General features: G+C 35.4%; 1 protein-coding gene across 17 annotated transcripts in view; it reads right to left on the reverse strand.

Annotated features, from left to right (window-relative positions):
* Positions 1-15,349, reverse strand: part of LOC126780312 (basement membrane-specific heparan sulfate proteoglycan core protein) — a 148,292-nt gene that overhangs the window by 10,281 nt on the left and 122,662 nt on the right. For 12 of the 17 annotated variants that reach the window (XM_050504673.1, XM_050504672.1, XM_050504663.1 and 9 more), the window contains 29 exons: positions 15,023-15,295; positions 14,765-14,876; positions 14,350-14,447; positions 14,037-14,273; positions 13,694-13,784; positions 13,420-13,535; positions 12,586-12,763; positions 11,927-12,122; positions 11,679-11,839; positions 11,384-11,602; positions 10,982-11,168; positions 10,465-10,770; positions 9,650-9,979; positions 8,947-9,163; positions 8,515-8,706; positions 7,263-7,551; positions 6,827-6,977; positions 6,540-6,720; positions 5,512-5,723; positions 4,790-4,957; positions 4,346-4,415; positions 4,167-4,269; positions 3,354-3,583; positions 3,039-3,166; positions 2,449-2,721; positions 2,116-2,262; positions 1,479-1,633; positions 860-989; positions 111-274 (listed from right to left, as the gene is read on the reverse strand). In XM_050504673.1, the coding sequence (XP_050360630.1) occupies positions 111-274; positions 860-989; positions 1,479-1,633; positions 2,116-2,262; positions 2,449-2,721; positions 3,039-3,166; positions 3,354-3,583; positions 4,167-4,269; positions 4,346-4,415; positions 4,790-4,957; positions 5,512-5,723; positions 6,540-6,720; positions 6,827-6,977; positions 7,263-7,551; positions 8,515-8,706; positions 8,947-9,163; positions 9,650-9,979; positions 10,465-10,770; positions 10,982-11,168; positions 11,384-11,602; positions 11,679-11,839; positions 11,927-12,122; positions 12,586-12,763; positions 13,420-13,535; positions 13,694-13,784; positions 14,037-14,273; positions 14,350-14,447; positions 14,765-14,876; positions 15,023-15,295 (5,314 nt within the window). The remainder of the gene's footprint in view (positions 1-110; positions 275-859; positions 990-1,478; positions 1,634-2,115; positions 2,263-2,448; positions 2,722-3,038; positions 3,167-3,353; positions 3,584-4,166; positions 4,270-4,345; positions 4,416-4,789; positions 4,958-5,511; positions 5,724-6,539; positions 6,721-6,826; positions 6,978-7,262; positions 7,552-8,514; positions 8,707-8,946; positions 9,164-9,649; positions 9,980-10,464; positions 10,771-10,981; positions 11,169-11,383; positions 11,603-11,678; positions 11,840-11,926; positions 12,123-12,585; positions 12,764-13,419; positions 13,536-13,693; positions 13,785-14,036; positions 14,274-14,349; positions 14,448-14,764; positions 14,877-15,022; positions 15,296-15,349) is intronic. The other 5 variants (XM_050504662.1, XM_050504669.1, XM_050504668.1 and 2 more) reach the window with 5 other exon arrangements.

Consider the following 15,349-nt stretch of genomic DNA (forward strand, 5'->3'; position numbering starts at 1 on the left):
ATAACAAAATCATAGTTGAACAAGTATAAAAGGAATTATATTTGATTAACGCATAAAGTAGAAGTGATCATAATAAATTAAGTATACTTTTGAAATACAACAATTGTTACCTCGTTTTGCCTAACGCCAGGAGGAAGCTGAGAATACTCTCGCCTCCACTCGATAGAAACGGGTTCCTCCAGATTGTAAGTGCACGGCATTTCTACAATGTCACCTAAACGAGCGCTGTACGTCGCGTCTCTGTCGTCACCTCGAAAAGGAACTTCATTTTGCCCTGCAAATGTACGCAAATATAATGTAACGCCTAACTAAATTTACAGCAGAATTTAATGGTCTTATCATACAATATTATTAACAACAAGTGACAAGGTGATGATGATGAACATGATTACGATAACGATAATGAGAAACTAAAGAGAAGAGAGAGAACTAAAGAGAAATGAAAGAAAAATAATGCAAAATTGTGCGGAATTAAAAGCTAAATCTTAATCGAATAGGTTGAAAAGTCTTCCCTAATCTTATTTGGTAATAAATATATATTGGATAGTATGCACGTAAGAGAGATCTGTTTCAGTATAACTAATGATAAAACTGGGTGCAGGCCTTTGTACAAACTCGACTGGGTCAAATAACAGTACTTATTATTAACTGATGTATTTGGTTGAGGCGTGGAAATGAAGTAACATGGAAACTGTTATGTTATGTTCCTAATAAATAATGCCTATCTAACTAATGCCTCTAGTTACATTACCAATTTCTTTGGGTGATAATCACTTACCACGTGGCCAATATAAATAAAAAAAAGTGTAGAAAAAGTGGTTTATCATTTATTTAAGGTTTAACGAAACTATATGTATACCTGGGATAACTTCAAGGGTGAAATTGTCGTACGAGACACGTCCATAGCGATCTTGACCGATACATCTATAGACACCAGCGTCGGACTCCTGTACGCCTGGTATAAGTAGCATTGCTCCATCGCCGTACACCTTGTTAAGTAAAGCAAATATTTCAGAACATAAACCTACATCATAACATTTAAGTGAGGTAGTATTTGGCTACCTATTCTTCATATTACTTGAGATAATTTTGAATAATCTGTGATTTAAAAAACTTTATTTCAAATGTGCATACACTAACTTGCCATCGATTCGAAGCACTTGCATAATTACAACAAAACAACAAAATTAGCAGCGTTGAATTTAGCATTCCTTATTTTACATTTTTTTGTAATATAAATTTTCATATCTCCTCAGACGTTCGTACCTGTCTATTATTATCTTATCGAGTCTAGTAGTTTTATACGTGTGCATGTTTTATGTTGAGGTAGCATCACATTCACAATTTATTTTTAGCTAAGATTCACAGCAAAGACACTTATTGTGTAGCCTATGAGCAGAACTTTTGGAATTACTTTACGAGATTGAATACTTTTTTTACAATAAAATTGCAATAAATTTCTCACTAAATATACTCACTCTATATTCGACATATTGCTTTGATCTGAACCTTTCCCACGAAACTCTGATATCTCTGGATCTCATTCTACATGTGACTTCGACCTTATCTCCGACCCTGTACGGCCTTCGGGGCTGATCGATACCAACAAGTCCCAGAGATTCATCACGGGTTCCTGTAACATACGTAATAATATGTCTACGTTTTCCAATTCGTTAAATATTACCATGACCAGTACATCTATGATGCCTATGACCAGTCATAAACATATAACATTAGATAAATACCTTGAAACCAATATTATTGCACCGAAAAATACTAAAATAATATCAACATGAACATGCAAAGCCGAGGTAGTTAGTTATATAAGATAGTCACACATAAGGAATTATTTAACTTCGTTATATTATTCAAAGAACAAAGATGTAGGTAAAGAAAGAATTCTGAATAATTTAATGGTAAATATTTTTCGAAATATTATTCTTATTTCATATTCAAATAAATTTGCGTAATTCAAATATTGTGTTTGTCAAAATAAATTATGATTCTTTAAAAATAATATCATCAATAAACAATAAATATATGTTTTAAATGACATTATCTAGAATAGACAGCACAAAGGACATACACCTGAAAATACGTTTAATGCAAATTTACCAGTTGTAATATTTGAATCCGATAACATTGTACAGCTTAACTCATCGCTCGAATCCAGGCAGTCTGTGTAACCATCGCATAAAAATTCAAAGCTTATGCAATTCCTGCCGTCGTTGCATTTGAACTGTGTCTCCAAGCACTCATTGCCTTTACGTAAATAAAAATTATAAGCTAATAATTAATAAATGAATAAAAATAAATTAATAATAGAAAAATAACTACGGGACAAAGAATACGAACAACAATAAAACCGATAAGCATGCCAAGGTTAAACAAGCAAAGCGTTAAAATAAACGTGAAAGTTGAGTGCTATCACAACCGACTCGCACTGACCCTCGATGTGGAGATTGATGTAATTTCTTATCTGTCTGCCGTAAATGTCGGTAATGAGGCAGACGTAGTGACCACTGTCAGTTTTCTGGGCGAGTCTGATGAAAAGGGACCCATCGCTCTTCTGAATAACCGATCTCGGGAGTTGTTTGCCATCCTTAGTCCAGCGGATGGTTTTCCTTGGCAGCGTGACATTGCAGCTGAGATTGACGGCGGAGCCCACGTGCGCAGTCTGTTCATTATCGCGAGACACCGAAGTCGCTCGATCCGTATCTTCTACGAATGGTTATTAATACATGCACAAGACTGTACCTCATACACATTCACACACACACAGTGGTAAAGTAGCAATGTTAAACATTCGATGTATCGTTTATGTTACATGATTTGCGTGACGCAGACTCCCACAGCATGGCAAATTATAACAGGTGCGCAAAAAAATAACGTCGAGTGCGACCTGTACATTGGTGAAATTAAGCGATTTCGAATCAATGTGTGCACTTTTAATACAGACATCTTCTACGTGCTTATTGTTGTACTTAAATATTGATGTGATCAAGCAAGGTTATGCTTTAGGCAAATGTCGTACTTACCACTGACTCTAACTTCGGCGATGGCAGATGCATTCGCGACTCTATTTCTCGCAAAGCATTCGTACTCTCCGGCGTCTTCGATTTCGATATTGTGGAATATCAAAGTACGGTCTTGAACTTCGACTCGTCTAAAATGGTAATGCGGTTAAACTTTTTTACTTCTAGATATGTAACTTTAGTATGTAACGAGATTATTTTTTAAAACATTATTACTAATCAGAATTAACTAATTTAAACTGTTTGAAATATATATTATAAATAATTTGCAAATACTATCATAATATGTATCATCATCTATTAAAAATAAAATAGAACCTTGAGAACATAGAAGTCTTCGATCTCCATATTACGTCAATTATGTCATCGCCTTCGACAAAGCATTCCACGGTTGGCGACTGTCCAGGGTGAACGGTCTGGGTGGCAGGGTTCAGAGTAATAGTGGGTGGTGCTACAACTTGGAGTCTCGTCCTAGCTGATTGCTGCGCCTCGTCCGTCCGACGATTGAGCAAAGTGCATTCGTATACACCGCTGTCGCTTTTAGAAGTCTAGAATAAAATTGTATGGACAATCAGCGATAAATACATTAACCGGCAAACGATGCACTGTCAACTTGATTGTAAGATTTTCAAATGAAAACTTTACTTTTTGATGAAAATTATCATTGCTAAAATTATTTTGCGAACGTGTCTGACGTTAACGTATCTGACAGAAGTCATCAAAGGATTTCAATAACGATGGTGATGCTGGTAACTCGTATCGTAAAAAGTAAGAGTAACAGCCTGTAAAATATGTTCCAATGCTGGGCTTAAAGCCTCTTCTTATTGAGAAAGTTTTGAATTTATTTCACCATGCTGCTCCAAGCGGTATTGGTGGATAAATATAAGACTGACTTTCATCTTTAACATGCAGGTTTCAGCAAGGAGTTTTTCTTTATTGCTGTGCACGATATTAATTTATTATAAACATGAATTAAGTACAGGAAATATAAGTGCTGTTTGCCTAAAATATAACAACTACCATTTCAGTTCACAAGTCTAAGGCATTTTAACCCTCTTACCCTCTCTTGGTTTGTATTTAATCCTGATGAAATGAACCTAAATCATAAATATATATTATGTATATACGTACATTTGTAATGATCAGCTCGTTGCCAACTTGCCTAGCATTGTTTTGCAAACGTCTTCCGTCAGCACGATTCCAGACCACGCGGAAATCGTCCGAGGCATTGCAACTGTGGAAAATAATGAAAAATATGAATACCTGTTACACTAGTCTTGTTTTGAGTTTTTCGGAAGAAAAAAAATCACCTGATCCGACTCTGCTGTCCTTCAATAACTGCCATGCCGTTTTCGCCAATTTCGTCATCTCCGCTTCCCTCTGTATTGTATAAAATATTTACACGTGTACACATACAAATTCATTCATTAAAATATTGTAAGCTTAAACATCATGATGGTACAAATTTTATGCAGTAGGTACGAGTATATGCCATCTGATATAAAGTGGCATAAAAAATGGCATAAGAACGACGACGATAAAAACAAAAACAAAAAATATGTATACACAAATGAACGAAATGAAAAAGTTTTGAATTAGCCTTATATGCAAATCGAGTAATTGCTATGTAAATTTCGAAAGAACGCTTTGTTATTTTAATTAATATTTTGTGATCAATAATCATTACGAATATAATTACACTTAAGATATTTAAAACCAATTGTCAAAAAAAAAAAATAACAAAAAATATATACCAATGAAGCCACCATCACCTCTCTCCACCCGGATGACAAATTGCTCTTCAATGGTTCCAGCAGCAGATGTCGCTGAGCATATATAATCGCCGTCTTCGTTAGCATTTTGAATACTAAGCACCGCTATTCTTGGTGAGGGAGGCACTAATAGACGCAAGTCTGATCCCGCTGGAAATAAATAAAGCTTAGCAATAAGATACCATACGATTTGATGTGTTGATTAAAATCGTTGGCTAATTAGTAATTGTCTTTAATTTATAAATAGCAATGTAATAAAATAGTTTACATAGAATATATTTATCGAATATTGAATGTGGTTACATAAATTATTTGTGTTTTATTATATTTTTTTTTGTTATAATTTTATATAAAAAGTATTACTAGTTTTGCCAGAAAATCATAGTATCGTAAGATATTATTTATATTTATTTAAGTTTTTTTTAAACAAAGATTCGTCAACTAAAAAAAAATTAAAAAGTTATGATATTATGAGTCCTAAGATTCAGTGACTTTTGTTTGACGTTGATTGCTTAAGTTTCCGTCGTCCCCTAACCTAACACAAGGTTTAAAGCTTAATTTGAGAGGTAAACGAGAATATTAGTAATTTCCTTAACGGGCTACTATTTACTAAAAAAATACTTCATCTTTAAATAAATATAATTTCAATGGTGAAACAGTAAGCGTTTGTTTCAATAATTGTTTGTATACATTTTTTAACTTACATTTAATAGATACTTCCGGTTCAGGATATCCATCAGCACGGCATTCAACATTGACTCGTTCACCTTTAATAACTTGGATGTAGTTGTTGGGAGTTATAGTGATCGCCGGCGGTGATCGCACCTTGATGGTAGCGCTGGCACTCGACGAGCCGGCTTCATTAGTCGCGGTACAGGTGTATTCACCTTCGTTGTTTACTTCTACATTAAGGAACCTACAAATTAAAAAAAATAGCAAGTTCCGCTTTGTACTCAGTTGTTCGTTTATACCATGGTGTATTGTTCAATATAAAAATTACCGATTCGAGAAATTCATCATTGACTAAATTCAATTGTCGCCCGCACGTTGAATGTTTTATATGTTCAATCAAGTTTGGTTGAGTTTATATGATAAAAATCAATAACGGTGTTCGTGCTCAAAAGCTTTTTGTTTGTGGTTTATAAATCGTCAGCATCAATAGATCAGATAACAGTCAAGAATTAGAAGTTGCATTATAATTTCCTTACAAAATTTCTACCGATTCCCGGTGGGTTCATCAATCAATTATTCTACCGCCGTTCAACAATACTTTGTACGTCACATTCAAGTTTGAATGGTAAGCGAGCAAGTATAATAACAGGCACATGAAGTACCATCTTTGATGATGACAACGTGTTTCGACAAATTTTTTTTTATTTTTTTTTTATAGAATCGGAAGGCGGACGAGCATATGGACCACCTGATGGTAAGTGGTCACCAATGCCCTTAGACAATGGCATTGTAAGAAATTTCAACCATCGCTTACATATCCAATGCGCCACCAACCTTGGGAACTAAGATTTTATGTCCCTTGTGCCTGTAATTACACTGTAATCAAACCGGAACACAACAATACCAAGTACTGCTGTTTTGCGGTAGAATATCTGATGAGTGGGTGGTACCTACCCAGACGACCTTGCACAATGCTCTACCACCATTAAAAGTAAAATGAATGGTTTAAGGAGTGGTTTACGTTTCTTATTTAAATATCTAGCGCATTAGTTTAACTGACCTCAATACATTATTTTGTTGTATTTGCACATGCCGTGAAAATGGTCTTCCGCCGTTCCTGTCCCAAGTTACAACTGGAGTTGGAATACCAGCGTCAACCTGGCAATGTAATTCGAATTGACTTCCTAGCGTCACTGAGTTTTCGCCCTGAGGGTAGATGGTAACACGAGGAGCTTCACGACCTGGCGCAGTTAGAAAATTCAAATGTCATATTATAAAAAAGTACGTATGATATATTATAAGCATGTACATAACTTCTCATAAACATATAATATTATAATTACTTACGTTCAATTTCTACGTTTATATAGCTGCTAACAACAGGCCTGTCGTAAACGATTCCTTCGCAAAGATAGTATCCAGCGTCACTATCTTGTGCGTTGTTTATGACAAGAGTGTTTTCTCTTTGACTCGTACCGGGTCCAAACTTATCTTGATACTGTACAAGAATGAAAATTACACGTAATTTTATCTGACGTAACACGAATAATGAACAGTCATATATAATAAATGTGGAAATTTGGATGTTTCTTATTCAATCACGCAAAAGCGTTTGAAAATATTAACATGCAATTTGACTTAGCACATAAGCTACCAAGCACCTGTCAATCAAAATACGAAGCGATACGATAAAACGTGATAATAAATGAACAAATTAACACAAATAAAATTTTAATGTTTTCAGTAAAACATGTACATATGTACAATATTATGTATATCTAACCTTAGTCCACTTAATAAGGGGCAATGGATATCCTTGGGGACTGCATTCGATTGTACCACTACCACCTGTGGGTATCTTCAGCTGATTAACAGATAGCGTAATGTTTGGAGCTTCTTCGGGCGATGGCGTCCTGTTGGGTATGACTTTCAGTACGACTAGCTCAGGGTTTATGTTAATGTACGGGGTTGTCTGACAAATGTAGACACCATCGTTCTCGGGAACCGCTAATTCAACGTAAAGAACCCCGTTCTCTGCGCGTACATTGGGCAGGAATTGATTTCCGTCTTGCCTGAAATAATACGGTTAATATTAAACTTCGGTCAATATCTTTTAATTGATAAACTAGGTTGTATATAAATAAAAATAAAATGTAAGCACTCGTCTTTAATTTTATCTCTAAACAATTTTATTCTTTCAACAATACTGTATCCTATATTAATAACAAGAATAGTAAAAACAAACAAACATATTTGTCATTGAATTGTCATGTTACAATTGGTCGAGATGTTGAATAATCGATTTTAGTCATTACGGATATAAGTAGTTAAGTAAAATATTATTGTGTTACAAATAAAGATATATGAATGAAAATTAAGCAAAGATAATGTTTATACTCTTTGTTTAATTCTTTATTCGGAGCAAATCTAATGGCATATGCAAATCTAAAGTTTGTTTTTTTTTACTCCCTTTTCGATTGAATTATGGTACAGGTTTTCTATATAATAGCCGAGATGGCCCTGTGGTAAGAACGCGTGAATCTTAACCGATGATCGTGGGTTCAAACCCGGGCAAGCACCACTGAATTTTCATGTGCTTAATTTGTGATTATAATTCATCTCGTGCTTTACAGTGAAGGAAAACATCGTGAGGAAACCTGCATGTGTCTAATTTCACTGAAATTCTGCCACATGTGAATTCTACCAACCCGCATTGGAGCAGCGTGGTGGAATAAGCTCCAAACCTTCTCCTCAAAAAGAGGAGAGGAGGCCTTTAGCCCAGCAGTGGGACATTCACAGGCTGTTACGGTTACGGTTTTCTATGGATAGAATACGTGAATCTTAAGCGAAGAAAATTAGTACAAGTTAAATTAAGTTATTTTTAATTTGTGTATTATAATTAATCTCGTGATCTAGCCTTTAAGTCAAGGAAAACCGGTATAAGCTTGAAATAATTCTACTACAGTGACCCGCAGAAGATAAACTAGTATGAGCTCAAATTAATTAAACTGTATATTGGCATCCAAGTGTATTACCTGATCCAGTCTATAGTTCCAGGGGGTATATTAGCTGTTCCAGTACAAACAACTCGTGTGCTTTGTCCCTCGTTAATGGTGGTCGATAGTGAAGAAACGGTTAGTTTCTGCTTCGGAGGCCTGGACGGTCTTGGTCTCACCGTTACAATAGCGGTGCGGTCAGTAGAACCCGCCGAGTTTGAGGCAATACATCTAAAGCAAAACATTATTAATAATATCAATAAAATCTAACTAAAACGGAATAAATCGATAACTTTCACAATAGTATTGGTAAGTTTTAAGATATTATAATGAAATGAGTAAGACATCGATAGTGTTACTAGAGTTGGCCAATAAAACGATTAAAAAGAAAACTTTCCGCAAAGGAAAGGAAGCTATGTAGTTACAAAATTTGAAACTGTATTTTTGCAGTAATTTAAGCTATCAACTAACCTGTATTCACCGGAGTCTTCAACGTTGGCATCATCGATGATAAGTAAGGCGTCATAGGTCACTGTGGAACGGGGCAATGGCCGGTTGGCTACTCTCTGCCAAGTAATTCTCGGTGCAGGGTTACCAGTGGTCGCACACGTGAGTTCAATCCTGTCACCTTCATAATATTCCTTAACTGATGGACTTATTGACACAGTTGGTAATGTCATTTCGTTAACTGAAATTAAATAAAAAAATATGATTATATTATAAATAATGCTAGTCTGTCATTCCCTCAGCTTATTTGTACCCATAATGCGCCCTTATGTGGTATGTAGAAGGCAAACATGCTCAAGGTAAGGTACAGGAAATCTACGAGATGGTCTGGCACAAGAATAAAAGTGGTGGGTGACAATATGCCACGTGCTATTTATACAAATCGTGACGATGTCCAGAGGAAGGAAACAATAATTGGTCGTGATCCTTAACAGTAAGGGAACAAGAAAGAAGTCTCTAGTTAATAAACCTTGTAAAGTTTATTGTTTAAACGATATAACGTTACCTTTTGCATAAAATATCCAATCAGGTACGACTATTCCAATAAGGAAAGCATGAAAATGAACATGATTATTGCTTAGAAAATACAAAAGCAAAATAATAATTAACGGCCCATTTTCTGTAATATATGTTATTTAAAATACTGCTGATGATCAGAAAAACTTACCTGGCACTTTAAGGGTAGCGATAGCTTGACCTGTCGAAATTCCGTCACTAGTTTGACAAATGTATTTGCCGCTGTCAGATACTTGTAAATTCATTATAAGCAATAATCCAGTATTCGTATCTATTTGATGCCTGCCTTGTGGCAAATATCCATCAGCTTTGTACCAGTTGACTTGAAGAGGATTTGTGGTCATTCGACTTTGAGCCTGGCATGTGAAGTTGACTGTGCTTCCTATTTTCTGAATCTTGATAGTTGGGCTCGTGATCTTCACAACAACTGTGCTTTGGGGTGGAGGCTGTGGTCTGGTCACAGTCTCAATTGGCTCACCGCCTACAATTATATAAAAATCAATATTAGTATACCTTCATCCACAGCCACTTTATAAAGTATTTTAGCAATTATTTATATAAAAAAGCATTTTTCAGGACATGTAAATTATAAACATAAAACTTTATTAAATTGTAATAATAATAAGCTTGACGTAATTGCGACAGTTATAAATAATGGTAATAGCATCGACGACACAATGGCTTCCAATTGGGACGGCGTACTGGCACATTACAAAGTTATGCTTTTGACAGCACGAAGAACAAATCTGATTCGACTATGATTCACATTTATTAAAACGGAACAGAAAATTAAAAATGAATAGTACGGCACGTTATTAATATTCTGCTTTCCTAACATTGAATCCTGTCTAAGAAGAAACCTTTGTAGTATAACAAACGAATATGAATTATTCATAAAGCGAGACGATGTTAGCTGAAACACACAGCTGGACAATGACGGTACCAAACCTTATCGGTAAAGACTACCTTTTTCTGGTAAAGTGGTAGATAATACCCCTAAAGTGAATCCATTAGCAGTTATTGTTCGACATTCGTAAACTTCTCCCTGCTTTTTCGTATTCCATTGAGTATGCCACACGTGTTCGCCACGCCAACCATCTTTGTAAAGTTTCGATTCAGTATAACTTTTTCCAGGTTGAATCGCACGTCCCTCGAAGTAAAATTTAATACTTAAAGGCTCAGGAGCCCTGTACTTGCACGTAAACGTAACTTGAACTACAGTCGAGATTGAATGGTCGTCGTGAATAGTAGGGTGTAGTTCCATGATTAAGCCTAATGGTCATGAAATGAATTAAGTACTCATTAAATTTTTTTCGTTCTAAGTTATTGAAGCTATATTTACCAAAACTAAGAAACCTATATTAATTTAACCGTAATAAATATATGTATTTTTTTTTAATGTAATCCATCCGGATATATTCTGAAGATTTTGTAAATATTTTATAATATATAATTAGAATAATTGTAAGGGCATATCACTCACCAACAGTAGAGCAATCGGGTCCGGTAAATGGTGGTCGGCAGTTACAAACGACCTCGTCGTAGCCAACCAGCTTGCAATCGTGGCCGTTGCAGTTGCATTGTCTGCAGTATCCTGCCCTGTCCTTATAGTAACCAGCAGCACAGTTCTCGCAACTAGTACCGATATACCCTTCTGGGCACATGCATACCTAAACAATGTTTATTTAAAGATCATTAAACTCGCTTTTTTTTAAAAAAACTTGATTAAAAGTGACAATGCCTAAATATATAGTATTAGAATATTTGCTCTGTATCCACGCAACTGATGATAAATTTTGTTTATTTTTTGTACTTTAACTCGAAACAATGTAAAGAGCTGTATCTGTTTTAGATATGCATGATAGTTATCATGAATGAAATGTACCTCAACACCCTTCGCTGCGGGCGCTGTGGCGTCGTAACTCTCGACAGCAGTGTCCATAGAGACATCAGCAATTGCAGTAGATGTAATATTTTCTGCAATTGTAGCTCGGACTAGTACTCTCCTTAGGTTCTTAAGCACACTCATAAATTCATCACGACTAGCGGCTTCGGGAGAGTTCAATTTATACCAGTTGGTCTCACGCAGTGGAACTTGATAGCTCTGTAAAAAATATTTTGTCTAAATAATTTTGTCCTTTGCTATTTAGCTGCATTGGATAAAGAAATAAAGTATTTACCAAAGCTTCGCCAGATCTTATAGCAGTAGGGTTACTCCAGTAAATTGATAAGGTTTCTCCATCGAGAACAACATCCCTACCAGGTGTCGATTCTTCGGGGTCGCCGCTGAGGAATTTCTGTGTGAGTGAAAGAGTGCCTCCATAGGAAAGAACTCTATTTCCTGCAAATATAAAATGATAATGTTATATAATACACAATAATACGTCATACTATGAAATAATATATATATGTATGTTAAAAAAAATACCTGGGAATACAGGTAATGACCAGTACAGATCGTCGTAGGGTATTGATGAGAAGACATACATAAGTTCACTCTCTTTAGGTGACGGTATAAACTGATCGTTAATGACTTGGTCAGCATTTAAATCCATGAGAGAGTAACCGCCGTAGTTTTCGCCGAAAATAGGTGCAGCTAGTGGTATTCTTGAATAGTGACTAGCCTGAAATAAAAATATAATTTTAAAATTTGAAATATATTTTAAGTGATATAAGACGTTCAAATGTACATTTAATAAATAAAATATACGTTACATTCGCACCGAAATATTTTAAATGATAAGGTATAATATATACATTGTGTTTTGTAGTCATATTGTCGGTATGGAAAAAAAATTTAAACCTCATCAAATACAGCGTATCAGCTTTAGGTATAATTAGGTCATTTTATTTAACCTTTATAATATATATTAGCAAAATAATTAATTATCAATTGACTTAAACAAATTGTATGGTATAATGAATTACCTTTAGAATGCTTAACAGTAGATGACTAATTACGCTACCACGTGTATCTTGCAATACTATCAATCATCTTTTGCTAGTTTTTTACGTCGCAAGACTATAATGCTAAGAGTTTTTTATTATCTATTTTATTTAATAAAAAAAAACGATGTTTATACTTACTTCGTGACAATCTTTGGTGACGCCAGAACAGTAACAAGAGAAGCAACCGAGTGGATTGTTATGGTCAAGACCAAACGTGCCAGGTCTGCAGCGGTCACAGCCTTCGCCTTCAACGTTCTGTTTGCATTGACACCGTCCATAAGAATCACAAGGAAGGGATTCGCCTCTTGGATCACAGCTGAAACAAAATATTATAATTATATAGTTTCGTAATGTAAATATCTAGTCTACTTGTTTCCAGCCATAGCTTCACCCACGTGTCGAGGGAGGGGAAAGGAGTTAGGTACTTTATATCCTTGCTGTACCAATTGGCCAACCAACCAATTTAGGTAGCTTGTCACTAGCATAGCCTAGACGGTATCAGATTGACTTGGGTACACTTTCAACGTTCCATCAAAAATATTTATCGCAAATAGCGATATAACTTGTTGACTTTTATCAGCAAACAAGGGGCACAGGGACTGTGAGGCTTGCGGCGATTATTCATCCTTAATACCCAATCATAGTTAGTTCCCAAGATTGGTGGTGCTTTGGCAATCTTTGGGCGTTGGTGACCACTGGCTTACCATCAGGTTGCACATTTGTCTGTACGCCTACTGATTTTAAATAAAAAAAAAAACAGACACGGCCGGAAGAAGTCCACGCGTAAGATCAACAGCTTTATGTGATTCCTGAATGAAAAGAGTGTAAGCACTGCAAACTTCTAAAGTACAGAATTATACTTGAATCCAGGTACTCGATATAACAGCTTTTTAAAATAGCAACTAGATCAGTAGAGTAATATTGTTAATAATAATATAATTTGATCAAAAAACTGTTCAATAAAACACTCACTTGCATATAGTTGGTCCTGGTGTGTTGTCGATGGGAACACAATTGTTGTTTTGGTCTAGCTGGAAACCATCCTTGCAGAATTCGCAATATGGACCAGCCGTGTTGTCAGCGCAATCCTAAAAATAAGTAACAATATAAAATAGAAGTTACAAATAAATATAAGGTATGCAGTATTTGCGTGTTTAGGAAATTTATTATCTCAAAACAACGTGTTAACGAAGATTTAAATGAGTATTCTTGTACCAAACTCTATATTCCAAAACGTAATACTTACATAGCATACGCCTGTCTCTGGGTGACACATGTTCGAATGTCCATTGCAGTCGCAAGGACCGCAATGTTCTAAGTAGAGACCACTTGAACTTCTGTAATTAAAATATGTATTATTTACATTGCACTCCTTAGCTATGTGCTAAGAACTAAGTTGAAATTACAAAGTTAAATGATAAAGAAAATGAATCAATTATTTCACGGGTTTACTTGACTTGCTTGAATTGAAATTAAAATATAAATATAAGTTGCGTCAATGTCGTTAGTCATATAAATAGTACAATAGAAATCTTAGGACATAAAAGATATTATATGTGTTGAAACTTTCTATACGATATTTCAATGACCTGGTGTATGTTGGAGCACAGTTCTCACAAGATGTCCCAACGTAGCCCGTTGGGCATTGGCACTGTTCCACGTGTTGTGCCATCGGACCATCGCCATCGGGCTCAGCGGTATCAATACTCGCACTCTCTATTGAAGCTACGTCAGTGTTGCTGGTGTATGTTGCTTTGATTAAAATTGTCTTCACATCAGCTAAAGCGAGCAGGAAATGTTCACGGGATACTTGCTTGCCATCGGGTCTGTATAGAGAGAATTAATATATTAATAAATGAAACCATATAGCTATAATTCAATATTATTAAAAGAATTTTTTACCTCTGCCATCCCTTCTCTAAGAATTGTACGCTGGCGTTTAAGAAGCCATCGTTAGATGGCATAAAGTTACCGAAGTAGTGGAAAGTCAAGCTGTTGTCCTGCAAACATTAAAAAAATACATTGTTTATCCATTTTAAAACAAATTATAACCATTATACTCATAATTAATTGCAGCCAAGTACCCCGTGGGTGATTTTACATAAGCATATACGATATATGAATTACTTTGTCTTTGAGGATTTTTTTTAGATATTTCAAAATTACATTGTCGAAAGGATAACAAAATAAAAAAAAAAACAATTCAAACAAAAATAATTTAAAAATATGCGTAGACAAATTGTCTTAAAATATTAGCCAGCTATCATATACTATACCCTGTATAACTTCAGTATGATTTTTAAAAACAGTAACTTACACTTATGAGTTGGACGTCAGCGGCCGTGTTTTTCAAACCACCATAGGTAGGTACGTGACGAAGTTGGTATGACAAGTATCCACCGTAGGCTGTAACTTTATCGCCAGCAAAACTAAAAGATTTTATTGTATACATTATAAACTTAATCATAAAAAATTGACTAACTGCATTTCTGGTTCTTCTAAATTAATATGACGTACCGATTTCATAACCAAATGACCACTACAAAGTCCTTATTATGTTAGCATTATAAAATACCTGATGGGGAGACTCCAGTATAAGATGGAAGGTTGAGAACGTTCGACGTTGTTTACAGCAATCTCTCCTCTAAACAGTTCAGGTTGTAAGTCTGTTTCTATGGGGACGTTATATCTGACTGAACCAGCAGGCCCTATTGGCGCACTCTTGTACAATTTCACTTGGTTGACTACTTGTGGTACGTTGAAACGTACTGTTGTAGTTTTACGACGTAAGTTACTGATCATACACTGTTGTGAAACTCCAGAGCAGAAGCAAAGTGCGCAACCATGTCTGTAAAAAAACACCTTCATTAATTATGGCGTAGCACTCAGCTGTGTCTCGGTC

This window comes from Nymphalis io, chromosome Z (genome assembly GCF_905147045.1).
Source record: "Nymphalis io chromosome Z, ilAglIoxx1.1, whole genome shotgun sequence".
Classification (NCBI taxonomy): Eukaryota; Metazoa; Arthropoda; class Insecta; order Lepidoptera; family Nymphalidae; genus Nymphalis; species Nymphalis io.